Source organism: Dermacentor silvarum, chromosome 10 (assembly GCF_013339745.2).
Source record: "Dermacentor silvarum isolate Dsil-2018 chromosome 10, BIME_Dsil_1.4, whole genome shotgun sequence".
In the NCBI taxonomy this organism is placed as follows: Eukaryota; Metazoa; Arthropoda; class Arachnida; order Ixodida; family Ixodidae; genus Dermacentor; species Dermacentor silvarum.
The window spans coordinates 19434766-19462524 of record NC_051163.1 but is presented as its reverse complement, the minus strand read 5'-3'; the positions used below and the strand labels follow the sequence as shown (position 1 = coordinate 19462524).

The 27759-nt window shown below is 48.3% G+C and overlaps 1 protein-coding gene across 1 annotated transcript; it reads right to left on the bottom strand.

Moving 5' to 3' along the window:
• Positions 1-33: 33 nt before the first annotated feature.
• LOC119430903 (sodium-dependent nutrient amino acid transporter 1) lies at positions 34-27180 on the bottom strand. Its single transcript, XM_049657320.1, has 18 exons — positions 27049-27180; positions 25127-25282; positions 23439-23546; positions 21559-21636; positions 20641-20776; positions 18526-18657; positions 17233-17408; positions 13100-13248; positions 11632-11764; positions 10589-10723; positions 9554-9657; positions 8661-8785; positions 7518-7618; positions 6657-6785; positions 5351-5450; positions 4671-4771; positions 2841-2999; positions 34-426 (listed from the first exon to the last, which is right to left on the bottom strand). Exons 2-18 carry the CDS (start codon positions 25136-25138, stop codon positions 322-324), a joined length of 1983 nt encoding a protein of 660 aa, XP_049513277.1. The 5' UTR covers positions 25139-25282; positions 27049-27180; the 3' UTR covers positions 34-321.
• Between the last annotated feature and the right edge of the window lie 579 nt (positions 27181-27759).

Here is a 27759-nt window from a genome sequence, read left to right as displayed (position 1 = left end):
CGGAGGTCGCATTCCCAAATTCAAGGAAGCTCGTATACTGCGTCTTGTATGTGCGTTATAGAGTGCCACCACCTGCAGTCCATATAATCGGAGGACTAGCACTATACGGCGTTTCTCGTAGCCCCCGTAATCAGTTCGAGCAAGGTCAATGAGGCATTCATAGCACGTAAGTTTCTGGTATACATATTTCACTCTGAGACCACCGTCCGCAAGCGCGTTCCTCACACGACCTCTCTCAATGCCCCATCACCAGTATATAATGACATGTATCCCGAAAGTCAGTGGTCCAGTCCAGTCTGTGCAGCCGTTTGACAGCGAGCGTCAGAAGCTACGGTGTGCCATGGGCGACTGCGTCGGCTCCGAGCTTGACATGGCCGTCAGACCCAGCTCCATGGTTGACGCGGGAACGAGACACTGCTCCAGTTTCTACGAAAGCGCAAGCAGCACCAAACCTGTGAACACGTGGGTGTGGGCACGCATGCGCCTTAAGGGTTTATAGAAACTATGGGCTTCGGCTAGTTTAGGATTCGCATCCACAGTCGCAAAAACCTTCAGAACCATCCAGACCTTCAGACGGGAGCGAACCGAACCATCCGTCTAAAGGCCGCCGTTAGATGGCTCTAGATACTATATGCCGCTAGCATGTACAGTAACTCTATATGCCGCTAGGGAGCCTAAGAAGTCCTGTTGAAAAAAGCGCACCACCTAAAACACGTTCCCTATATGCCGCTACTAGATGACTCTCGCCATCTAGTAGTGGTACGCGGAAGTACGCAACGCGCAAAAATTCACCGATGCGCGCGAGCGACATTTCTTGGAATTCCCCCCCCCCCCCCCCAAAAAAAAAAAAATGACTGCCATGTTGGGGGTGCGGCCCTTACACGAATCTATAGTATAGTATAGTATTCTAGGTCGCTCTAACCTCGACGCAGTGTGTGACGTCAGCGTTTGTAAAAGTAGATGCCAGCGGCGGCGCTTCCGTCATATGCACTGCTAACGGTAAGCACAGTTTTACGCGGAAAAACATGTGCCCGCCTCTAAAGAACTATTCTGACTGTCGGGATTGGTACGTTGTGGGAAGCGAGTAGGTAATATTTGCAGAACACGCTGGCGAAATCTGAGAAGTTATATTCAGGGGAGCTTGAAGGTGTTTCATGAAGACTGCCCAGCTTTCCAGGGGTTTCGGGAGAGAGGTTTGTCGTACTGGCAGGTTGGCGGGAAATCGCGTTGTGATTCAGCTCGGTTGCAATAGTTGTTGGTTTATTTTGTTTCTTTGTTTAATGACAACAAAAATTATTTGCACGCAATTTGAAAAAGAGGTAATATTAGCGTGTCACCGAGTCGCCCTCTATTTCTTTAGTTTTCTCTCGGGTTTTGGCACTTGCGTGGTGGTCGCAGGCATGCAACACATCTTACGCATTTCTCAGAAGCAATACGGTATTCGCATCATCTACTGACTGTTTGTCGTGCGCTCACCTCGCGTAAAAACTGATGACAAACTTGTAACACAAGTGGCTGTTGAAAATGACGAAGCAGAGAGCTATATCGTACACCAAAGCCGAAACACGTGCAGATTCATTTTTATAGCCACAATAAGTTGTCCGCGGTTGAGAAGTAGAGGCAAGTGTCATGGTTAGCTTTGGCTTCGTGAAGCGTCATACATAAAGGGCAGAACAATTTGACGCCCGTTGAAGCACACTGTACTTGCTTTGGGGAACAGTCAAAAACACCGTATAGTCGTAACTGTATATGCTCTCCCATGATACCGTACTGAAAAAGGTCTCTGAATTACAAAGAGCGTTACTCAGTAAAAACAAATAAAGGAAAAGAAAAAAAAATACAGTTTCGTTCGAAAGGCGAAGCATCGATTGCGACAACAAATTAGTCGACAGCTATACGAAGTAAAGATAGTAGTTTTTAGCCGCATGAGGTTGTAAACATTCGCTTACTAACTAAATCAAGAAGCACGGTGTCACGCGCGCACAGGTAAACATGAACACATCTCGCTCGATCACCGCGGAAACTCACTGTCAAAACGCTAGAGTGAGGAAGCGCGGCCACAGCAGCAAGCGAATTAACTTTCGTGTTGTCTTTCGCTTCAACGCGAAGGAAAAGTCGAAAGCAGAGCGCATAGGAATCTACCAGTACTCGGCGAACTTGGTCGACATCGCAGATCGCTTTCAAGATGCGGCGCCGGCGCGGCCGCGCCAAGAGCAGCAGCCGCTGGAGCAAAACGCACCCTCCCCCCTGCCCGTCACCTCCCCTCCTTGGCTCAGGCGTGCGAAAGAAGACGGCGCGCTTCCGCCCCGCTTTCGTCTCTCGCGCGCGTAAGATTGACCCTCGCAAGCTTTCACTCGCACATAAAGAGCAAGGCGCGCGGGGACGATGTTATCATGTTTGGAATTTATGCGGAACATCATGGCGACGGCGGAAATGCGCTTGAAGTGTCGATATAAATAAAATTGATAACAAGTAATTAATTACATGTGATTTGTTACGTATTAGCCAGTCGTCTCAAAACGTTCCGCTCTGACAGTGCTACGAATTCAGGCGTGAAAGAAAACTTTGAAGCTGTATTACGAGGGTCTAGCTGTATTAAGTGGGTCTAGCACTTTCAACAGACTGGCTTATTCTCTATTACAAGTTAAGCACGTTTATGCCAGCATTATAGATGTCTTACATAACCTCAGTAGCTAAAGTGCAGCACACTGGAGCGACCGCTTCGAACATATCATTAAGAGCTGCCATGGCAGTTGGTATACCCAGCACTGACTCGCCTTCTCTGTGCCACCGCACATCTAGTCGCGCGACGCCGTCCCGTCTGCGATAATATCACTCACCGCCTGGTTCCGGATGGCCTCCAGCACCGCCCACAGCGGCACCTGCAGGGCGCCGACGATGACGAGGCTCCAGCCGACGTAGCACACGTGCACTGGGAACTGGATGGGACCCAGTCGCAGGGAGCTGCAGCCGGACAGCAGGCTCGTCACCAGGCTCACCTGCGAACGCGAGCCAGTGCACAGCTTGTGAAGCGCGACGTGTTGTTGTTGGCACAGCTCACATGCCGAAGAGCTATGAAGCGTGTGTGAGCTACCTGCCGTTTGTAGCCAATGTCGCTGTGGCGTCGTGATGCTCAGCTCAGCTCGAGGTTTCGAACTCGGTCGCGGCAGCCGCATTCCGATGGAGGCGGAATACACGCTCGCGCACCGTGTACTTAAGTCCGGAGACCCCCCCGCTAATGTTCGCCTCATAATCAGATCGTGGTTCTGGCACGTAAAACCCCAGAATTTCTAGCACGTGTGAGCATAATCGGCCACACACGCTGCGCCGACTGAGAACAGGTTACGCCAAGAACATTCCATTGCAGCTGAGCGGCGCTGGTGCGATCTCAGCCAACACCACCTATACGAGGCCTGTTCACTCCGATCCATGGCGTCATGCTATACCTGACCCGACTGCCATAGAATCTCATTGGTTTGCTCCCGAGTAAGCACCGGTGATTTCGACGTCACCGCTTTCGTCACGCCAGGCTTGGCAATGGAAATTTCGGGCCAGGTGTCATGACGTGATGCATCGGAGTGAACAGGCCATGTGCTATCTAGGTGGTATTGGCTCAGTCACGGCGTGCAATCAGCCGCGAGGGGATTGCAAGCGACGCACTAGCTAGCACCATTGCTCCGTGATCCTCCCCTTGGTTACATCACGTGATAAGAAACGTCACCACTGCTCCTACCCATTGCCTCAGCTTCGCCGCGCGCGTGCGCTTTCCTCCTCGAGGCTAAAACACCTATATATATATATATATATATATATATATATATATATATATATATATATATATATATATTCCGCCGCCTCTATTCGGTTAGATAAACTACAAAACTGCGGAAGAGACAAACAAAGCTATCGATTAAGAAAAAAAAAACTGTGCTAAGCGGCTAGAAGACGGGAATGTTTTCACGGATGTAGTGCCTTCGATCTGGTTCCTTGTGCCTCGATTACCGCATAGAGGTTGCACCCCCAAGATGGCAGCCCAAAATTTGAAGGGAAAAAAAATCCGACGGAGAAGCCAACGCGTTCGGTGCCCCGCTGCCGCGCACGCGCACCGGCGAATTTTCGTGCACTGCGTATTCGGATCCGCTGTGCCGCTACATAGATGGCGAGAGCTGCGCCTTGACCTCTGATGCAATGGTACATTAGGCGATACCGGGTGTGCACAAGTGTGCGCTATTTTGGCCATGAGGTTCGGTCCCGTGTAAGGGCCGCACCTCGTCAAAGTTGTGAAAAGAAAGTGTGGCCCTTACACGAGTATTTGCAGTTTGAGGTTATGCGTGATAAAACATTGTTACGGGAAGGAAGAAGCTTACTAGTATTCACAGATGGGTTTTAATGGCTGCGCAGAGAAGCGAAAACCAAAGTCTTCTTCGTCGTCTCCCAGGCCACCCACCATGTCCTCTTTGTTGCTTCCGTTGTTGTTGCCGTTGCTTACGCTGTTGTTACTTCTGTTTTGCTAATGTTACTGTTTTGCTGCTGCTGCTGCTGCTGCTGCTACTACTACTTTTGTCGGCGCCACCACCAGGACTATTAGTAGCAGTAGTAGTTAGTAGTAGTAGTAGCAAATATAGTAGTAGCAGTATAGTCGTACGACAATGCAAACAAGCGGCACTCACGGCCAAAGCGGCGGGGACGACGACGCACCAGGCGCACTCAAGTTTTACGGCCGACAGCTCGCCGTGCATCAGCATCACGTCCAGCTTCAAATGCTCCAGGCCTGCGCCGATCGGAGATTCGCGAATAAACGAGAACGTCGTTTTCCACACGTTACGCGGCGCTGGTTCGTCGTGCTTTCAGTATGCACTGCCGATAACTTGTGCGATAGCAGGACAAGCATACTTTTGCTATGGTCAGCCACAACAGCAAGTTACAAGACGATAAAGGCACCGCGGATTATCACACATAACTGTGACCTGCGAACAGCTCTTTTTCAAATTTACTCCGTTTCTTCGCTACATGATCAGGGAGGTGAAATTCTGCCATTTTTCTAGGCATATTTCAGCAGCATTTTCTTTAACGCTCCGCGTTCGCTAATTTCCTTTCAGAAACGATATGTCACGCTTAGATACGCGCATGCCGCTTATAACCAGAAAGTATCGGGAGCGCAGCGTTAAAGAAAGGAAGTACGGGCAATATAGATGGCCGTTTTTGTTTGAGGACAGAATGAGCTCCAAATGGTGCAAATTGTTTCTTGTTGGATTACGCTACTCAAATTCACTATACAGTAGAAGTATGAAGTACTCAAATGAAGTACTCTATGAAGTACTCAAATGATACAGTAGAAGTATAGGCGCACCGTATATCCACATGACTGCGAGCAGCTCGAAGAAGGCCACGTAGCTGAGCAGGAAGCCGACCACCTGGCTGTCCACTAGCTGCACCAGGTACAGGCCCGCCTGCAGTGGTCAGCGCGCACATGGCATCCACACATACTCGTGGCTAGTATAGCTTACAGGTTTAACCATCGCACACCTTAAGACAAGACGAAAGAAAGCAGACACAGGGCAAGCGCTACCTCGTAACTAAACTTTATTCGGAGCATGACAGCATACATAAAGAAGCAATTAAGGAAGGTGCGCAGAAGGCAGCACGCAAAAGTAGCGAGGGACATTGCAGACATCCTACAATTCATCAGAACAAGAACTTTGCGGTAGGTGGGTAGGTTCCTGTCACGCGTTGTTCCTGGCGTCCTTAATTAAAACTTTTTAAAAATACCTTAAGTGTCCGATTGTTGGCTCGAACCTCGTCCCCCAAGCGCAACAGCCCGGTGCTATAAAAATTACAGCGCGATGTTTTTTTGTTGCCGATCTTCGACATATATAACACTCCTAAACACTCGCCAAAGGTCAAACACAAACAATATTATGTACAGGGTCGTCCACTCTTAGTACGAACACGGCGCCGCGTGGCCACGCTCCGCGGAGCGCAGCCACGCGGCGCCCTGTGCGTACTAAGAGTGGACGACCCTGTACATTAAATGAGCCCTGGCGTCACGTTGTCGTTCAAAATAGCTTTAGTGCAGCCTCAGGTGCAAACCCATGAGTTATAAGCACTACAAGCTCTCACCCGGGAGCCATGGGGGAAACTTGCGCGCGACCAAAGCTTGTTCTCACTTTTAAAGGCAAATCGTTGCTAAGCAACGTGACGTACGCACCAATCGTTTAACTGCGATAGCTGCCATGAGCGAAGGAGGAATAAGGTTAATCATTCTTCGTCAACCAGTTCCGATTAGGAGGCACGTCGTAGTGGAGGGCTCCGGATTAATTTTGAAGGTCAATCATTTACTCGTTCCATGTCTACATGCCTCTGGTGCATAACGGGTATAGAGCGCCCGGTTATTGCACTGGGGGAACCGCGGTTCGAATCCCAACCACAGAGTGATTTTAATTTTACAGAAGTCCCACACGAGGCGAGACAAGACAATGTATAGCTACATGCCCGCAGCAAAGGCATTGATAAGAGGCAAACAATGCTGCTCGTTAAGATAATACGACTTTTCACCAGAAGCAATTATAACGCGATGTCAGTTCGATGGCATCTCGAAGTGAAATAGCGTTGTGTGTGTTGGCACCATAGGTGTATGCAGCTATATCTCGCCCTACCTCGGTGACGAAAGGCAGACCGAGCAGGAAACCGATGACGCAGTAGCCGACCACGAAGTGTCGCCGGTTCCGCTGCACCAGCAGGCAACAGTCGGCCCAGTGGGTCAGCGCCACGTCGACCATCGACAGCTGCACGGACGCGTACACGAGAGGTCGTCATACGCGGTCCCCAACCGTGGGCAGCCACGACACCGTCGCGACTCGGGAGAAAGAAAAAACTCCGGCAGAACCCATCTCATGATGACTGTCGACGCGGTAATGCTTCTTCTTCCTGGGGTTTTACGTGCCAGAACCAGTTCTGATTATGAGGCACGCCGTAGTGGAGGACTCCGGATTAATTTTGACCACCTGGTGTTCTTTAACGTGCACTACAACGCAAGCACACGGGCGTTTATGCATTTCGCCTCCATCAAAATGCGGGCGCCGCGGCCGGGATTCGATCCCGCTACCTCGAGCTCAGCAGCGCAACGCCTTAGCTGACTGAGCCACCACGGCGGGTGACGCGGTAATGCGATTAACATCCAAGCTATATGTAGTGACATACCGTATTGCTGAAGACACGTCTAATCAGACTCTGCAGTGGTGCACAGATAGGTATGCTCAAAGTGCCTAGAGTAGGCAAAGAATTGCTAATCGCATAAGAAAAATTGAAGCGGGGAATACGGAGTCAACGAACCTGACTTGAAGAATAAATCGAGTCAATCAACGTGCCGTGTTACTTGTCTACTACATATAACTTATAGGCGAACGCTAGCGAAAATAAGTCACACACACAGCAACCGAAGAATAACCGTATAGCTTCATCCTCTCAAACATCACTTAGAATGTGGCGCCATCCGCTGCCGCCGCTGGGCGCCTCACCTGCGAGCTGGTGCCAGCGATGAGGACGAGCAGGAAGAACAGGCTGGAGGAGAGCCAGTGCACCGAGTACTTGCTCATCGCCACGAATATCACGCTCTGGCCTGCGTATAGTCGACAACTACGTGCGTGCGTATCCTCTACACTTACAATTTTATGTTAACGCTGCGGCCTTTGAAGACCAAGCATGTGGAGAAAAAGAATGTTCGCTATTAGCACACATTAAATACAAAAGATTCAACGGGTGATCAATACTAAATAAAAGTAGACAAAAGAAATACTCGTTCACTCATAAAACAATAACTGATGGCAAGCAACAAAACGATATGGTGATACAGCACTTGCCCTCTTGCGGATCGCTAAAGACATAGGTAATACGTCATTATAACAAACTGTGCTTCATGCAAAGGCGACACGAAATCTAGAGCGAAGGACCATGCTTCCAGTTTCAATGTTCCATACTGGTGAATCGACCGATCACATGTAGCTTATACGACGGATTGACTGCACATTTTAGTGTATACACAGAGCCCCTATGTGCTTCGAGGTTCCTCTGTTGAGACGCGCAGGTACTGCGCAAATATGTTAACTCGGATTGACTGGGCCCATTACAGTAAATGCTGAAAGATGACACCTGTGCTCAGGGACTGGAAGAAATGAATTATTAATCGGCGCAATAATTCGTAGATATATTAATTGAGAAATAAAAATGACACCTGTCCCTAAATGCATCAACACTACGTCTACTCGTTGACTGATGGACGAATATATTCACCTGTTCATTGTTGTTTGTTTGTTTGTTTGATTGATTGATTGATTGATTGATTGCTTGATTGATTGAAAGAGCGAGCGAGTAGTTACCGAGTAAGTGAGTATTAAACTAAGTAGGTTTTATACGCTCCAGAGGTGCACCTGGGCTATGGAGAACGCCGTCGTGAAAACCCGCGGATTATTTCTGACAACCCGAAGATATTTAAGTGCACCGAAGTCTCGGCGAGTGAGCGTTTCTGGACACCGCGTTCTCGCATCGGAAGGCTACAAACGAGCCCAGGAACCGAATTCCCGACCTCAGATGAACGCGACTGCACGGCAGTCGAACACGAGAGCGAAGTGCCCCTCGGGAAACCTATGAACACAATGCGTTACCTCCGTGCACGACGTCCTTGACGGGGATGTTGAGACTTAGCGCCATGCTGCCCAGCGACGAAAACACGATGATGGAATACATTAGGCTCGCCGCGAGCGTCAGCAACGTCACCATGAACACCACCCTGCAGGAATCGGGATGCGCGCGCAGCCACGTGATGCACCTGAGCTTTGTGATCACACCGCGGCTGCGGCATATCACTCTCGCGCGCGCGAAGTTATAGCAGCGGACAGAAGGAGAAAGCTACAGATATATGCAGCTCCCGCGTTAACGCTCCTACAGTTGCGCTATCGTCGGGTGAGATTGTGTATATCTTAAATTTTCGATACACCTTGTAAAGAGTGAGTGTGTGATAGCGAAATATCCTTCCTTCAAGCCGAACGCATCACACGTCCGATGCTCTTAACAAATGAGCAACGGCGGTGGCTGTTCCCACACCCACATTCTTGGGTATTGATGTATATATGTACAACATCTTACCCCGGGAGTGTTAGCCAGCGCAACTCAAGGAGAGCAAGCAGTTATGTATTTAGCCAACTGTATATTGTTGATAACACCAGCGTGTCGTGTTCATGATGTCTAATCTTGTCCGTCCCTAGCGTCTTTTCGCGCTGTCCCAAAGTGATGGTAATTACGGAAGAAGCTTCCGGTTGGCGGAAGAGGAGCGTTCACATGCTCAGATGACAACCATTCCGCGTTATCATTCCTTTGGGTCTTATAACGGTTCGCTTCCCGAACCGTTACAACATCGCACTCCTGGCATATTTTCTTTATGTCTACTCCACGGCATAACTTGAAATCGATAACAAACAACTTACGAAAACGTGTGCGTAAACGCCGTTCGTCGTTTGAGCAAACTGTATGCAGCGGACAGATTCGTATACTGACTCACCTGTGCACGTTCTCGAAGCGGCGGCAGAAGCTGCCGAAGGTGACCACGGGACCGTAGCTGACGCCGATGGTGAACAGCACCTGTTCCACAGCACGGGTCCACACCTGTTTCGATGAGTGCATTTATGAGCGCGAAAATATTGGCGAAGGACGTCGATCCTTATTTGAGCATCTTAGAAACAACCTCGAGCCTGAAACCTCTCTTGGAGGGAAGTCGCAATTGGTTCTGTGTATCAGACAGCATGAAAAAAGCCTGAGCTCGAATGTAAGACACTCCTGCAGTATGGAATGTCGTCGCTGATTGGCAAACTTTCGAGAGACCCTTCAATTGACATGCAAAGTTCGGGAATATCTCGAAACTGGTGTCATCCTGAGAATTCGCTCGAAGTGGATCCGCCTGGAGAACTCCACAGCTAGAATTCGTAAATTGCAACGCGGGCCGTAAGGTAATTAGTGAACTTAGTGAACTTCTGTTGATTAGCCGATTATGCATTTCAATTTTTTGTGCAAGTAATGCCCGCCCCTTCGAGTAGACCAGCTGAGGAACTAGAATTGTGCTATCTGCCGCAGGCAATCTTTAAAAATTGTTGAAAGTGTTCGCTGAAACACCCGGTATAGTATTCATATATATACAATTCAGCCAAATGCAACATTTCGTCCCCGTTGGCCTTTAATCAAAGGAAAGACGAGACGCTTAAGCGAGTTTGCCGGCATTGCTTTTAACACGGCGGCGCAAACGTTTAAATGACTCCAGATAGCAATTAGGCTAATAATCATAAAACAATTGGACTAATAAGCTATTTAGCCTAAGATTCAGACGATCTATCCTAATGAGGGACTTGAGAAGACCTCTTGTTCGAAGAGTTGTTCGAATAGTTGTTCGAAAAGTTAACATCGAAGATGGCTAGGCGAAAGTGAACACATCATATTCCACTCGCCCCAAGTTAGCGTTTCTACACAAAATGAAACTTCAAAATTGAAGTGTAATCAGAGTCCAGAGAAGAAAAGGAGAAACCAAGACGAAGAAAGACGTCACCGTGATCTGCATCAGGTCCCGCCATTGAGGCACCAGCATGAACCAGATGCCGAAGGTGGCGCCCTCTCTCCATAGCGTCTCGATCATGAGCATCATCGTCAAACCGATGGGCAGCAGAGTGACCACGGACAGGCGCTGTAGGGCGGGGACAGACACCACGTTACCTCACCCAATGCTACAGTATACAGCATTTAGTATTCGCGCGGACCAGTCCTATTGAATTGCTATTGAATTGCTGGATTTCTGGGGTCCTGCCTTATTAAAACTTGTACTCAGAAATACGACTATAAACGATTGATTGGTTGATTGATTGAACTTGGACAAGAAACGTAACAAGTGAACACCAGGGCCGCTATAACGTAGAGCTATTCCAGTCTGTTACCATTCCATTTCCGTCATTAGCCCTCCACGATTGGTCAAATTTTCGAGCCACGCCCACTTCGTCTGTCTGTCGCGCCACGTCACGAAAACCGTGAGAAGCCTCCATCTTAAGAAGGACAATGAACACACTGATTATGCACGATGGCACAGCGATAGCAATGTTTAGCGGTGCACTCGAGCTCGTTAGCTATAGTGTTCTAATGATACACGCGGCGACACGTTGGCGCAAAGCAGCACACGAGGTAACTGCTACCGCGCGCAGCAGCAACACCGCCCTGGCATGCAGTTAGCGTTTCACAACGCTGGCGTAAGGTCCCCAGATAAGTTTCAAGGTAGCGCCACTCTCCCTTTCGAGGCCCCCTTATCCAAAACGTGTGTCCAAAACGCGACGTCTATGCACGGGTTTCTTGCTCCCGGAATCCATTCCACCGCATTCGACCGGCAAAAGCTTTAAACCCACAGGGCGCCACCCTATGGATTCCGACTCCATCTATTGCGCACCGCTCGCCTCTCTGAAGACCTTCTAACCCTACACGCGAGGACCGCGCATGCACGATCGACCGTAACCGCGCGACGGTGGCGGCGCCAACGGCGAGAACATGCCCCGAGTGTCAATATCGTTGCCGCAATAGAAAAGCAAGCCTAACAGCCACTGTACCAACCGGCGTTCGCAGGCCCGACGCGAGGCAAACGAACAGCAGCACCCACATGAGCCCCAGGCACAGCAGGAGTTCCAGATGCAAGTCGCCCACGCTCCACACTTGCCGGTGCGACCGCAGGCCCACGGACGTGTGGCTGCATCCGCAGCGCGTGTATTCTAAACATACACAACAGCTGAAACGACGAATCTCGGTACGTGTGCAGTTCAAGGAAGCACAGCCCTAGCAGCACAGACAACAGGGTCAGAGAGTGTTGCAGAGGCAGCGCACATGTATAGACATGATGTAACAACACTGAAACGGACAAACACAAGCAAAGCCTGTGGGACGCGTCTCGCCGGGTGTCCGTGGCACATGACCGCTAGAACTTGGGTGCGCGCGCTTGGAACATCCAGCGGTCAGAGCTGACCTTGAACCGCCGGAAGAAGATTAACCGCCGAATTAAGGAATGCATCTTAACTTGACGTCCATGCTTGACTTGATTTAAATGACGCCTGGCATGAATGTGCCCTGGACGTTCATTGCGTTTCTTTGGGCGCCTTCCCGACAAGCGTCGTATAGATAAAGTCAAGCATATGGGCTTCAAGTTAAGATGCATTTCCGAATACGGGTGTACAAGTCTTGGTTGTTCGTGATCTCAGTGTCTTTTGTGAAGGCCACGGCTGAGTCTGAAAACCCACGTCTCTAGAAGCGGTATACTTAACGTTTCTAAAGTATTTTTGTTTAGTTGCAGTCCAGTGCTTGTGTTTGTGTCAGTGTTCCAACATGTGTTTACAGATGTGCTGCCTCGAACATAACTCTCTTATATAGTCGAACCCGGATATATCGAATCTGAAGGGGATCACAAAAAGTTCGATATATAGGTATTTCGATATATAAAATAAAAATTCCATACAAATATTTTCAAGGAGATTTTACTGCTGTTCGTTATATGCAATAATTTGTTGTATGTGGGTTCGATATATCCGGGTTCAACTTTAGTTTAATCTGAAAGCAGGAACGTCACGCCTGAAATTTGAAAAAGGCCTCGTTCATAAATTTATGAACTTAGGATATAAAATAAAGCTTAACACGTATACAGTTACAAACACGTTTTAGTAAATACAGAGTTGTCTCTCTTTGCATGCCTCTGCGCAAAAAGAAAAAAAAGAAAAGAAAAAGGAAAGGATCATTCATGAGGATGGTTCCCGAATGATGTGCGATTGTGTCAAGTGGTCCGCGAAGACTAAACGTTAACCATCTAAATGCCACAGTATATCCGAAACAGACAAAGAAACACAATCTGTGTTGCCCGTTTCTCTCTTGTGCCCGTGTCTGCCCACCTAACTTTTTTTTTTTTCTAACAAGTATTTATCGCCCCAGCTGCATGATCTGTTGTTCCGTCAACAGTCCAGATTTGAGCTACAGTGGCACGCACTAAGCGTTTGCTCGAACTTAAAATGGAAACACGTTGGACGACTGCGCGACTCACAAGAAGTGCTCGCTCATTGTCTCGGTGACGTTGACGCAGTCCATGACGACGTCGTCGTACTTGAACGGTCGCAGGTGCAAAGGAAGCGACGAGCGGTTCTGGTGGCCCTTCCGTGAAGAGCGCCGCACGGAGTGCAACCCGCACACCCGCTGCGCATTGCAGAGAAGCCCGCTGACGAGAACTGCTTCGCACGCACCAATAAGCGGCATCGAGCTCAAACACAAAGCACGTGGATTGTAAAACTACGCGTAGACATAACGTTTAAAAAGCGGCACTTCTACTGGCCCGAATTACGTACGTTTGTAAGAACTGCCTCGCCAAGATGGTGAACTGGACCACACGTCTCATGTTAACGAAGTTCAAATACTATAGACAAAATGATCTTGTTTGCTGACCATGCTTCACACAGCAACTCCGGGCATTAAAATTTACGTGATAATCACGCAATACGATTATTAATTAAAAACAAATTCGCTGAGTGACTTCATTTATTTTAACGTTTTCTTTGAGACTTTATGGGTGCATGCTGTGATTGCAGGAATGACGTCAGCACATACTGAAAGCATAACATTTCGCTAGAACACTGCCTTGCACCAGATCCTAGAACTATGGATTTATAAATCTTCCGCAAAATTACATTCACTTCTGTTACAGATAATATGTTTCCGCACTGTTGTAAATATTCGGTACGAAAACGAAAGTGGCAGTTTTGCCCGAAGGCGACGCGTTCAAAGCGATAGCAAGGTTTATCGTTGCGCTGAAGGCGTCTCAGAACATGGAATTTGAGATTAAGGGTGCGCGTTGTCAAAAGACAGTGCACGCCGTCCGATCTCGGAGGCCATGGTCAGAACGCTCGCGTTACGAGGAGCGCCGCCAGAGGCACTGCAGGCGTCGCACCTCGATGGTGCTCGAGATGAGACCGAAGGAAAACCGTCGGCGTTGACCGGCGTCCAATGAAACGATTAGCTGTAGATTTAGCTTGACGTCTACTGCCAGTTCTGCTCGTACCGGTGCATATGCAACACGGTGTGGTATGCACACAGCTGATCAACAGGAAGGCTAATGTGTGCGCGCGCATGGCAGCATCGGAAGCCAGAACGTAGCCCTGGCTCCGGCCGAGCCGACTGATCGGACCGTGACGGTGCGTCCACTTGGCTTCGCCGCTTTTGCGGCCAAACCCACCGCGCGTCTCTAGAGCCCTTCTAAATATCCATGCGCGGGCCAGCGCGGGCCCCCCTCGATAGCAGGACAGCACGGCGGCACCAACGGCGACACCGCGAATGCGCTTCGAATGTCCGTATAACTGGGACGACAATGCTCTTACACCAGGGTTCGTACAGAACACTTGACTAAATATTAGAGGACAATTCAAGGATTTCAAGGATGCCGAAGGTCAAAATGCAAGGATGTGGAAACGAAACCTTATTCGTACTTACGCACTGAAAAATAGTGAAATCTATTTTTTTTCTTAGCTACACTTCCTTGCACCTAATAAGCAGCTGCTGAGTTGGACACACGCTTCAAGCTCTTCAGATCACTTTTCTAAGCTGACTTTCCCATTGTAATGATGTCAGTTGCCTGCTGGCATGAGGGTTATTAATGTCCGACTTCAGCCAAATATGTTCGCAGTGTTTATGTCAAATGGCTGAAACTTTCTTTTCCGCCAGTCATTTCTAGAACTTAGGGCTCGAAAATGGAGCAATGATGGCTGCGGTGTGAACCAACTAGCGAAAAAAAAAAATAGTGGCACGGCTTGGTCGCTTGAACCGACTTTGCCTGGCTTCACAATGTCAGCGGTGATTTAAACAAGCATGTGGTTGTTGGCTGTGGAGACGCTACATTGCAATCGTTTATCGACACTCTCGGGAAAAAAATAATAGGATTGTTTCCTGATAGAAAGTGTCCATAGTGTAGCTCCTATGCGGCCTTTGTTATTTTGAATCTTCAAAAGTAACCCCCAACGTAATTTTTTTCAAGGGGTTCAAAGAGCACATTGATTTTCAAGGAGTTCTAAAGGGCCCTCGGATCTCTTTTTCCAAATTCGAGGGACTTAAAGGATTTCGAGGATACTTAATTGTCCTGGACGCGTATAGAGGTAAGGTTCTTCGACAGTGTACCCCTGCATGTGCACATGAATGATGTAACTTGCGGGGACGCTCGACTCTCTTGCGCTTCCTTATGGTGTTTTCCCCGCATAGCTCTCGCATCTCCTGCAATCCGGCTTCTCTGTGTAGCTGAGCGCCACCGGTGGTCGGTGTAGTTACTGATTAGTGCGAGAGATGGCACGATTGTTGCGCTGCTAACGCCACCTAACGGCGGGGTTACTCGGGCGCGAAAGGGAGTAGCCTCTTTGGCTAGGAAACGACGGCGTGCGCGGGCGTCTCGCGCATTGGCCGACACGCTTCGCGGGACCGTCCCGACAAAGGTTTCGGAGCGGGGCACCTGGATGGACGAGCATGATCGTTCCAATACGCCACCTTTTGCGTAACCGTACATGCGAACGATTAGGCATTGGCGTTCAGCATGGGGGGGACATACTCGCTCGATATTCTGTCGCGGTGAGTCGGGACTTCCTCGATTAGCAAGCGCACATCGGCATATTCTATTGGTAGTAATTCGGCTAGCTGGCAGAGGTGTATGAAAGGGGCAATAAATGCCCTTTTGATTGTTTTCACTACTGTGTTATCATTGGTCCCAAGAGCACGTGAGACCCCGAAAGCTCATGAATCCTTACGCCATACCCCGTGGCTATTTCAATCCACATGGCCAAAGCCAAGGAATCGTAACATCTAAAGTGAGAAATAAGCATGTTAAGCGAGCAAGACTCTCACCGCGGTGAAGGCCAAGCCTATATAGACAGAATATAGACAGAGGGATATGCGAATATTGAAATTTATGGTACGAACTGCATCGGTCTTTGCTATTCGATTCATATTAGATTCGAAGATTCGCTATTCGAAGTTGCCGAATATTTGTTCCGTTCGAGTATTATAATGGACAGCATATGTTGCAATCTACTAGCATAAATGCTGATGCAAGTGGAGACTCTCCCCAGTGATTCTGCTGCACAGTATCGTTGCATAGATGAACCAGTTCCTGGACGAACACATTGTGATCACTTCTACACAATCGTTACCCCCACCCCCCTTAAATGAGCATGTCTCGTCTTTGGCAGCCTACGCGTTTGCAGTCTCGATTTGGGGAAGGAAATTTCTTATTTCGCCAATTTCGCCGTGTGCTTGGATTCCTTGAAAAGACCTACAGCTGCGCTACAAATACTACAATATTAAAATACTACAGCTGCGATGTACTAATGCACTTAGTTCCCTCAACGATAACTACACTCTACTAAGGTGCGCATCTGGTGCCGTGCTACGTTTCTTTGCTTCATTGTGGCCATAGGTGATGGTGCATCAGATACGATCACCTTTTCTCTATTTCTCATACACAAAAGTTTCAGATCTCTAGAAATCCAGTTGTTAAAGACATCATGCAGATTCATTAAATAACGTAAATTCGTCTTACTGACAGACCCTGAGGGACCTTTCCACTTAACTTTGTTAAGAAATATGAAATATTTGGTATTGGTATCGTTACTCGCAGGTCGTTATTCTCGAATATTTGTATTCGATTTCAAAACGTAGCTATTCGAACACCCCTCGGTTTCCCTTTTTCTTTTCTTTTTATTATTATCATTTTTTCGAATAACGGGCCCTGGACGTCAAGCTACTAGGGCTGACGTTTCCATTGCAAAGTAAGCAATGCATGAGAACAAGGATGCGTTAAGCATCACCCTTTGCTTGTCCGCGGTCACTGTCAGCTCAGCAGAAGCGTGACTTTTTACGACTATATATTTAATAAAGCGCACGCATACCATCTCGACAATCGCTGCGGTAGCTTAGTGGGGCGCTTGCGCTGCTGTGCTCGGGGTGGCGGGTTCGATCCCCGCCGCGGAGGCCGCATTTCGATGAGGGCAAAATGCAAGAACTCCCATGCATATTCAAATCTAGCTGCACGTCAAATAACTCCAGGCGATCAAAATTAATCCGGGGTTCTCCCCTACGGCGTATACCTCATGACCAGATCATGGTTTCGGCCCGTATAAAAGCCCAGAATTTAATTTTAGTATATACCCTCTCGACCCTGTAGCAGGTCTCGAGCTGCTGCTCCCAGAAGCCGTAGCATCCGGAAAGCGGCACCAGGTTGAAGTCGGTGAAGGACAGCAGGAGCTGCAGCAGAGACTGCGCCAGCAGAGCGTGCAGGTAGCCGCTCATCAGGAGACTCAGCAGGCCGGCGCACACCTCCACACCTGCGTGCACGTAGCCCCATCGTGCTGCTCTCTCTCTCGGCTGTTTCGAAGCACTCTTGCGCATGCGCTGATATATGGCAATGACTTGCGTCTCAGGCACGGAGGAAGGAAGTAGCTATAGGAGGCAGCATTACGTATAACAATACTGAAGCCAAGAAAAGTCGGCCCAACACGTGATCGTGTCGCGGCAAGTCTTTGTGAAACACTTTGCCGGGCTTGTTGGTTATAAATCATGATCGAATGCGTAAGCGCGACTTAACGAGGACGTAGAAAGAAACAGACACACACAGACAGCGCTTCTCTGTGTGTCTGTTTCTTTTTAGTCCTCGTTCAGTTGCGCTCACACATTCTATCGTGGATTCTTTGTGCCCTTCACCGGCCACGCTAGCCGCGCCTAGTATACACGCTCTTCCGAAAGGGCAACGGGTGCGACGGAAATAGCCACGTCCGCACGTCGTAATGAAGGCGATAAATGTATGCGTTGCAATAAACGACCGAAGTCGCCATTGGGGAAAAAATGCGCGCAGAGTGGTTGGCGAGGAACCCCGCAAGAGAACCGGGAACCGAGCACACTGCAGTACTGTTAAATAATTTACACCCTTAAAATTAAGTGAATAAGGTGTACATCTGTCTATAACTCCCACCCTTACACCCTTTCTAATAATTTACACCCTTAAAGCTGAATAAAGGTGTCTATAATTTGTCTATAACTCCAACCCTTCCACAAGGCGAAGTACAAGGCGTGCCCCCTGAACATCGACGATGAATGTAGTGTTTTGTGGCGCAAGGGCCAAGTATGGCCAAAGAGCGCCTGGCTATAATGTTAATGAGTTCGAAGACGGGCGATGAAGTATGAGAGGTGGATGTGACGGGGCTGTAAAGGGGCCTAAAATAGTCGCTGTAAAGTGCACAAAATCTACATGTTATAAGATTATGGCAATGACTACTGAGGTGTACAATTAACATGAAAAATGCATTAGGAAATAATAATATTAATGTAAAAATATGTCAGATGCAAAAAATTGTAAATAAGCACGTACTACTGCCTGAACATCGCATGCGACTAAATATTTATTTTTATTTATTTATAGCTTCACTACGAAGAGCACCGCCTTGCCTCTAGCCATGGGCACGCATCTGGTAACGGCGCCGGGGCCGAGCCGCGTGTACTGGCCCAGGATGAGCTCGAGGTAGAAGAGCGGGTAGCCGACCGCCACCAGGGTCACCATGTACGCCAGCAGGAACGAGCCTGCGCACGCGAGCACAGGGTTATTAACCTGTTTAACCAGAAAAGGTTTAACGTTTATTCAATGGTTAAAGCAGTTTAACAAAAAACGTTTTCATTTTGTTTTTCATTGCGCCCCGTCGATATATGCTGCCGGCAAACACTGAGCCACCACGTCCTGTTAGCAGGGATTACACGGCTTGCAACGTCGCCCCTCCCTCATGCATACGATGCAGTCGAGTTAACGCGTGTATATAGAGTATCTGAATGCGTAAATATAAAAGGCGTCCGGTTGTGCGCGTGGGGCGATTCGTGTACTAAAAGCACTTGCAGCGTTTGCTCATACTCACTGCAGACGCTATCGGGAGCCCTTTCAGGTTGAAAACAGTATATAGTGCTAGTGGAAGCCATAGCTGCAGCATCAACTTATTAGGGCAGCAGCCGTGACTGCGCAAATGGATACAAAGCCTATGCCTGATTGAAAAGTCTATTCTTCGATCTCTCTGCCAGATAAGCAACATTCGAGTTTGTCAACTCGAACCTGTGATTACTGGCTAACCGCAATAGCAAACACAGACAGCCAGTATTGTCTTACGTGCCGAAATACATTCGTGGGTGCATTATTCGCGATGGCTTACATCGAAAGTTAGGCCTTTGGTAACTGGAAACTGGCTGTCGCTTCTGCAAGGCTGTGCTTCCACAAGTGTGCTGTGACGCGAATCATCATCGACAACAGCAGGTTACATATCCATTATTATATATGCTAAACACTCGATTGGTTATTACATAACAGTGATCAGATGCAATGCAGTATTGCTAAGGCAGCATCAATAGTAGTAACAGCAGCAGCAGCAGCAGCAGCAGCAGCAGCAGCAGCAGCAGCAGCAGCAGCAGTAGTAGTAGTAGTAGTAGTAGTAGTAGTAGTAGTAGTAGTAGTAGTAGTAGTATCAGTAATTATTATTATTATTTTATGTCCACTGCAGGACGAAGGCCTCTCTTAGCGATCTGCAATTACCCTTGTCTTTCGTCACCTGTGCGCAGCATAGCAAAGACTGCAAGAACACAAAAGCAAGCTACAGTTCATCTAAATCAACGACACATCCCTTCCCCCCCGCCTTCCCCCCTCAGTTTGCCATGGCCAAAATGAAAACCTAAATAACCAGATGTGTGTGTTTTATTGCGATAGCAATTATATGGACACTTCAACCGGATTTCTGCCGTCGTCGTCGCCGTGAGGTTCCGTTTAAAGTCCAAAGGCGATAAAATCGTCGCCACGCGCCGTATGCGCGAGTGAAAGCGCGCGGGGGACGCGCGCTATGACGGAGAGCGAACGCACGGCGGAAAGAAAACGCGACCGTTGCGCGAAAGGCCGTGGGGGTATGGGAGGGAGCAGGCGGGGCGATGCTGTGAAGCGGCACCAAATGCTGATCTTGCAACCGGGCGCAAGGGGAACTGGCCACTCAATCTCCCACGCGAAAGCAAGAAAGCGGGAAGGCAGCGCGGGAGGGAGGGCGGGCGGCAGCTTCTACTCTGCCAACAACTGCACTTGTACTTTGCCCGGCCGTGGCGGTCGCCCGCACCGTCTCTTAAAAGCGATCTCCACACTGCTCTGACCTTTGTATGCGCCGTGCATTCGCCGCTCAGTTTCCGTTGAAGCGATAGGCCGCACGAACCTTCGCCCGCTGCGGCGGCTGCGCTTGCTGCCAGCGTTTTGACAGTCGTTGTCTGCGGTCATTCAGTGTGATCTATTCATGTTTGCTTGTGCGCGCTGACACCACGCTTGTTAATTCAGTTAGTAAGCGAATATGTCCAAGTTTATGAAGCCGATAAAACTACTATCCCTACTCCGAATAGCTCTCTACTAATTTGCTATCGCAATTGATGCTTCGCCTTTCGGGCGAAGCTGCGACATTTTTTTGAATGCCCATCAAACGAGCTAAACCTCAAGGCCTAAAAATGGTAAAGTATACAAAGTAATGTAGTCTGTGGATAACTATGCACTCGCACCTCCTCCGTTCTCGTAGAGCATCTTGGGAAAGCGCCAGATGTTGGCCATACCAATGGCGATTGCGGTGCAGGACAGGATGAGCTGCATCTCGCTCGACCACAGGCGACGGTCGGGAGGCTCCGCCAGCGAATGCACCTGCGCGCGCACACATCGGAAGATGTCACGTGCCCCCCTTGCTACCGCGAAACTTTCGTTACAACGAGCTTTCGTGCTTCTGAAACCCTAGCATATGCGCTTAGACACAGTTCGCAAGCCCGAATCATCTGAGGGCTCGCTTAATGGTCCTGGTTTAGACGAAATGGTTACGAAGCCATGATAAGTCATTGTCAGTGCTGTCACGGTTGCAATGATCAAATCCTGGGCACTTTCTTTTCAGTGAGTGAGTGCGTGCGAAAGAAACTGGCTCCACGCTTTGTACACAGTAAGGCTACCAAGTTTATTTATTTATTCAATTATTTACCTATATGCAGAGTGCTGCATTTCCAAACGTTCCGATCGAGGTACAACAAGCGCAGGCAACTCGACACACCTTATGGACAATTATGTCAATGAGGAGTAGGATTGATTGATTGATTGATTGATTGATTGATTGATTGGTCGAGCGAGCGAGCGAGTGCAACGTCCCAAAGATACACACTTGCTTCGAGGAATGATTTTTCACCGCCTGTTTTTTGTGTAAGGAGTTGTGTGTTGCACCCGCACACGACTGCTTTTTTTCTTTCTTTCTTTCGCATTCCGTCCCCGACGTCGGAATACAGCCCGGCCATGATCGGCATCGAACCCACAACCTCGTACTCAGAAGCACAACATCATAGTCACTGAGCCAGCACGGCGGGTATGAAGTGTAGGTTTGAGCAAGTTGGCGGTGCATGGCGTCACGACGAAGCAAAACGAACACAACCAAAAAGTAAACGCACCATGTGTTGGGGCACGTCGGCAGCAGAGGTCGAAGGAAGCACGTTGTGCCGCGCACTCCTCGAGCTGCTTCCCGACGTCTAGGAGAAAGTACGGTGACGTCAGTAGGCACGTTGCGGTGCCAGGACATACAGTACTATAGGAAGATCCAAACACCGTACGGTCACAGCATTCTACAAAACAAAAAAGTCGTTCCGACCAAGACAATACAAGAATGAATGAGCGAATGAATGAATGAATGAATGAATGAATGAATGAATGAATGAATGAATGAATGAATGAATTAATGAAACGAAAGCCGAAGTTACGAGGCCGAACGTGAGAATGGAAGACCGCATTCAAGTCCATCAAACAACGCAAACTGCAACACCTGTGATAATACGCAATTTTATATTACGGTGTCACTTGACACACATAAGTTACGCCAATAAACACTTTCAAGTGACTCACAGTACACTATAGTTTACTATGTACTAAGATTTTCTTTTTTTTTTTTTTTTTCAGTGAGAGTGAAAAGCCGTAGTGGAGGACTCCGGGTTCATTCTGACCACCTGGAATTCTTTAACGTGCCCTCAAAATACGGTACACGGGCGTTTTTGCATTTCACTCCCCATCGAAATGTGGTCATCTAGATGGGTTATCAAGATGGTTATGAGCCTTGCCGAAGTATCGCTTCACTCGCGGCAACTATTTGTACAGGTGCAAGTAAGTCCACCGCAAATGTTTAATGCGTGCACAGTATATACGCACCTGGGTATAGCAGTTAAGGCTGCTAGTTCTTACAGAAAACTATTTTTTTAAGGCACGAACATTGCCTATTAGTTGCTACACAATACGCAATGTTCTTTCTTCGCATGAACTAGCGTGACCGCACATTCCCTATCATCTCTATCGCTATGAGTGGACGGCACCAGTTCTTAATGACCAATTTGTCTTACCTATGGCCCTTCTGGTTACTGCGTCATATGGTCCGGATTCAAAAGCAAGGAACAAGGCCGATGGTCACAGACTCAGGGCAAGGCTCAAGGACGAGCGTCTCAATGATTCATCATTCGACGCTTGACTTTATCATGCTATCTTATCAGTGAAAATTCGGCGCGCTACGCGTGAATATAGCTTTTGGAACGCCAGTTTAAGGAACTCGACGGTATTGTATAGGTTCTCATATACAGGGTGTCCCAACTATCATGCACCAAAATTTTAAAATATGCAAATACCACGTGCATGGGTGGACAGAACAAAGGTAAAGTTGTTTCCCGTCGCTTGGAGATACTCAGGTTCTTTTCTGCATTCCGCCTATTTACATAATTATTCAACTTCTCAAATATTATAATTAGATGAAAAGTGTCAAAGAGAAAATTGTACAGCAACACGCAAAACCCCCGATACAGCTTTCTGTTCCTCAATACGTGTTGCATAAAAGTGTGTTTCCGAGTGTGAAAGATGCCCGCGAATACACGCAAAGTGCCTGGAGTGGCCAGTCGCGCGGCAATTTTGCGTGTATTCGCGGGCTTCTTTCATGCTGTAAAAAACACTTTTATGCAGCACGTACTGAGCAACAGAAAGCTGTATCAGGAGTTTCTCATGTTGCTCTACAATTTTCACATTGACACTTTTAATCTAATTATAACATTTGAGAAGTTTATTAATTAATAAGACTAATTATGTTTTTAGGCGGAATGCAAAAAAATAATCTGAACATCTCCAAGCGACGGCAAACAACATTACCTTGGTTCTGTCCAGCTACGTGGCATTTGCATATTTTAAAATCTTGGTGCATGATAGTTGGGACACCCTGTATAGTGTCTGTCCACGGTGATCGCTCGCTTTTCGCCATTGCTACGCGGTGGCGGGGCACACGGCACGGACCACGGCTTCGTACCTCGTAGAGCTCGAAGGATTTCGTGCTCGAGGCTTGACTGTGGCTGTTTGATGACGTGAATGGCACTGCGCGCGTCTGACGAGCGTCTTTCTCCTTTGCCTTGTCTCCCTGCACATCGACAATGCCCGCGTCAGTGGTGTGGCTTTTGGCATACTCGGCGCTGCTCAATGAAATCAGTAGTACTCAATGACGTCAGTAGTACTCGATGACGTCAGTAGTACTCGGTGATGCTGCAGCGCCCATGCTGACTCCACACGGTGGACGAAATGACATAAACGAAGTGAAAGACAATGAAACCAAATAAAGCATATGGGAAGGTAATTGTCATACGTTTGGTTGAAATGTATAAATAATAAGGCAAAGGGAAATGGAAGTGTACGAAAAGATAACTTGCCGCAGGTGGCAGTCGAACCAATATCTATCGCAGTGTACAAGTGCTTTACCAATAATGAACTACTGCGGCGCCACATATTCCCGGCAACTTTTTTGGGCATTCGTGTAAGCGTGCACGGTACACACACATCCGTGGAACATTAGTCGTGGAGCGAGTATGCCTAGCGAACTCACCGATTCCGATTCGTAAACTGCAATACGTGCCCGTATACAACGTGGTTGGTTAAAAAGTTCATTTGCTCGCTGCTGCCGCCACGCTTTCTCACTCCAGCGTTTTGACAGCGAGTTTCCGCAGTCATCGAGTGAGGTGTGTTCATGTTTGCCTCTTCGAGCACGTCAGCTCAAGAAGTTGAATTGTTCTAGTAGGTCAAGTAAAATTATTTAAAAATCATGTTAAGATCAAAGGGGAAAAAGACTCAGTTTCACCCGAAAGGCGAAGCATCGATTGCGATAGGAAATTAGTAGACAGCTACACGAAGTAAGGATAGTTTTATCGGCCGTATAAACTTGTAAACATTCGCTTACTAACTAAATGAACAAGCATGGTGTCACGCGCACACAAGCAAACATGAACACATCTCGCTCGATGACTGCGGAAACTCGCTGTCAAAACGCTGGAGTGAGAAAGCGCAGTAGCAGCAGCGAGCAAATTCACCTTCGTGCTGCATCTTGCTTCAACGCGAACTAAATGGCGATAACTCCCCATCGCAGTTCGCTTTCAAGATAGGATCCGGGCGCCCAAGCCATACGCTGCAGCCGCCGGAGTAGAACCCCCCCCCCCCCCTCTTCCGGTGCCTTGCTCGCGACGGAAGACGGCGCACTCCCTCCCTTGCGCGCGCAAGGTTGAGCCGCTATCATCTGCTCACCCTCGTACGCTTTCACTCGCACATACAGGATACGGCGCAGGGCGATGTTATCGCCCTTGGACGTTGTGCGGAACATCACGGCGACGCCGACGGCAGAAATGCACCTGGAGTGTCCATATAATTGCTGCCGCAATATAACACTTGCGCCCTTAGTTACGAAAACTTATTACGCTAGAACTGTTGCTAATCGCAGCTGCCAATCAGTCGTGATTTTGGACATATTAGTGAAGCCGGACGGCCTATGGCACACAGCCCTTACGAAAGAAAATATTTATGAATTCGGCCCTTGATATATTTGTTTATGTAGGGACTCTTACTTAACCGAACAGCTTTGTAAACAGGGTCTATAATTGGCTGACAGCATGTCACAACCTTTAGCGTTGACAAGTCAGCCTCGCACAGCCCAGAAAGCTGACAGACGAGTCCTACCTTTGGCGCCATCCTGACGAGATCGGTTAAGTGCGCATTCGTTTTCCGCTTCCAATACGCATCCGCTTCGACAATTCAAATCGGTCTGTTAATCTGGGCAAGACGAAGCAGCGAATGGAGGCTCCGCCACCGGCAGTCTTCTTCTTCCTCTTTGCCCTGCGTTCATCATCATGATCAACTCACGGGACTGGTTTGGCGGCACCTCCTTTATGTATGAAGTGATGATGGCCATCGGCCATACCATGCTGAATACGCCGGTTCTCGTCCGTATAAAGTGATGATGATGATCTTCTTTTATGGATCGTACCCACTAAGGGGGATAGGCCAAGAATCAGGCGACAGAGTGCGGTGAACCGGAAACAAGTAACCCTTTATCCTAGCTTGTCGACGATTTTCCTCAGTAAGAAGGTTGCTCGAGGTTCCTTTAAGCAAGCTTGGCTCAGCATGAACGTCCCCGTCCTGCTTTCGTTTGGAGCTTCCACGTCGGGATACAGCCACCAGAATGTTAGGAGAGCGATGAAAGACTTTATTCTTGACACTCGGCCTCCAGAAAAAAAAAGTCAACTTTATGATAATTATTTATCTATTTTTCGATTCACTCCTAGCATGACGGCCATTCCACTTCGAACACCGACCGATAATACGTCTTTCCCCAGTAAATTGTTTTCACTGTAAACTTCTTTTACTCATTTTCTGCAAACCGCCCAATTCTTGAGCAATCCCCGGTGATCCTCTATAGTTGCTTTTCATGAAATCACATCACATTACACAGGGGATAGGCAGAGTTCTCTCTCCCCCATCATAAGCTCAACAGATCTCAATCTAGCACGTTCCGCATGCTCCAGACGGGGTCCTACCCCTCTAGGGGCTTTCTGAACAAGCTTCACCCCGACATTGATCTATTCTGCCCAGATTGTGGCACTGAATTTTGCTCGTTAAATCACATGCTCTGGCAGTGCCCTGTGTTACAGGATTTTAACCAAGAAGACTGGACGAAGGCCATCACAGATCCCAGACAAGACGTCCAACTCCTGGCTGTGCAGAGGGCCCGTGAACGAGCGGAGAGGCACGGCCTCTCTGTTTCGACATGGGACTACCCAACGGCTAGCAGGCCCCCCTGCCTATAGCTTCTCAGGACCTCAATAAAGTTGTTTACTACTACTACTACTATCCCCCAAAGTGGCTATGTGACACGTGTGCAGAGGAACAACTCACACGTATCCTTTGCTCTGCCTGCTTGTTCTTTTTGCCTGTGTCTGGTTGCTGTTGTTGTCTAGCGGACATGTCATATCCGCCATGGGGAATTGGCCAAGAAATGTGTCGATTTTTCCAAGTTATATTCATAAATAAATTTCCAGGAGGACTGTTATAGAGTAAATGTCGGAAATTACCTGTTCAGAATAATCTTGCAACTACATTTTTGAATTTTCATTGGACTGCGTAGCAAATGTATATTTGGGTCTAAATGTAATGTAACTAATTTTCGCATGAAACTACTCATAATTCCATGCAATTAACGAAAAAGAACTTTTTGAAGACGTGTCATTCTTTCGTTTGGGGTCTCTACTCTGGGACTCGACCACAGGAATTTTTACTCCGTCGTCCAGAAATTCCTTATCTAGTCCAACAGGATCCGCTGTTAAATTTGTAACTCTCCCCCCCCCCCTTTTTTTTTTTTTAGTGGCACGAGCAGAGAGTGACGCTCTAGTTTCTTAAGCTGCGACTTCAGGTCGACCACCGACTATCGGTGTCTAAATTCAAAATAAATCATTCAAAATAAAGAACTGTACGAAATCGATGGTTCTACTTAATGTTGATGATAGATATGACATCAATGATCAGGGCATAAGTTTAGTTACAAATTGAGTTAGTTAAGCGACAGGAATGATTAGAAAATAATTAGAAATCACTAATTGTCATACAGCCACATGCGTGTTGGTTTGGCTCCATGTGCGTGGTGGTTTCCCGCCAGTTCCGTTCGCTCGTTCCTCCGAGTTCGGTTCCCCGCCCTCAACTCACGGGACAACAACGTTCGCCATGGAAGTAGACGACGAGGACGCCGGGCCTAGAGCAGTTTACATCGTTTACATCAAGAATTCACCAGCATTCTCTGTGTCGTACCTCGATTAAATAACACAAAGTTAACACAAGGAAAACACAAAGTTAACCCAAACCATACACCAGGGTACACCAACGCCGAGTGACCCTAGCAGACACCTAGGTCAACGATTAGGGTCGTTTCAAAATTTTTGTAGCGTTAGCTACACTGGCCTAGCCAAGCCCGTTTCGCGCGGCACATCAAGAGCCGTGCTGCGCATGCGCAAGGATCAGTGATGTCACACGGCTTGCGCACCGGAGCCACCGGAGCCGGCACCTCTCGCGCACTCCGCCGCGCGCGACTCACCGCCGCCGGTCTGCGCATTCCAGAGGAGTGACGTCGTAGCCGTGGTAGACGCACTGGCGCCGGCGCGCGCTCGCTGTGCAGTCGCCGTCTGACACTGCGCTGGAGCCGCTGCGCTTCTGACTGGCGTTTGCCATTGTGGTAAAGCCATGGAGAAGGAGAGCGCAAATGCTGCTCAACAGCGCAGAAGAACGGAGAAGCTTGACTCATCGGATCCCGAAGTAGTTACCTG

What these genes read in the sequence shown, in the direction of transcription:
- LOC119430903 (XM_049657320.1), bottom strand. An exon ending in CCGACGTGCCCCAACACATG is followed by an intron (nt 20,777 to 21,558) that starts GTGCGTTTACTT and finishes GTGCGCGCGCAG; the next exon opens with GTGCATTCGCTGGCGGAGCC. An exon ending in GTCTGCCTTTCGTCACCGAG is followed by an intron (nt 5,451 to 6,656) that starts GTAGGGCGAGAT and finishes TGACCACTGCAG; the next exon opens with GCGGGCCTGTACCTGGTGCA.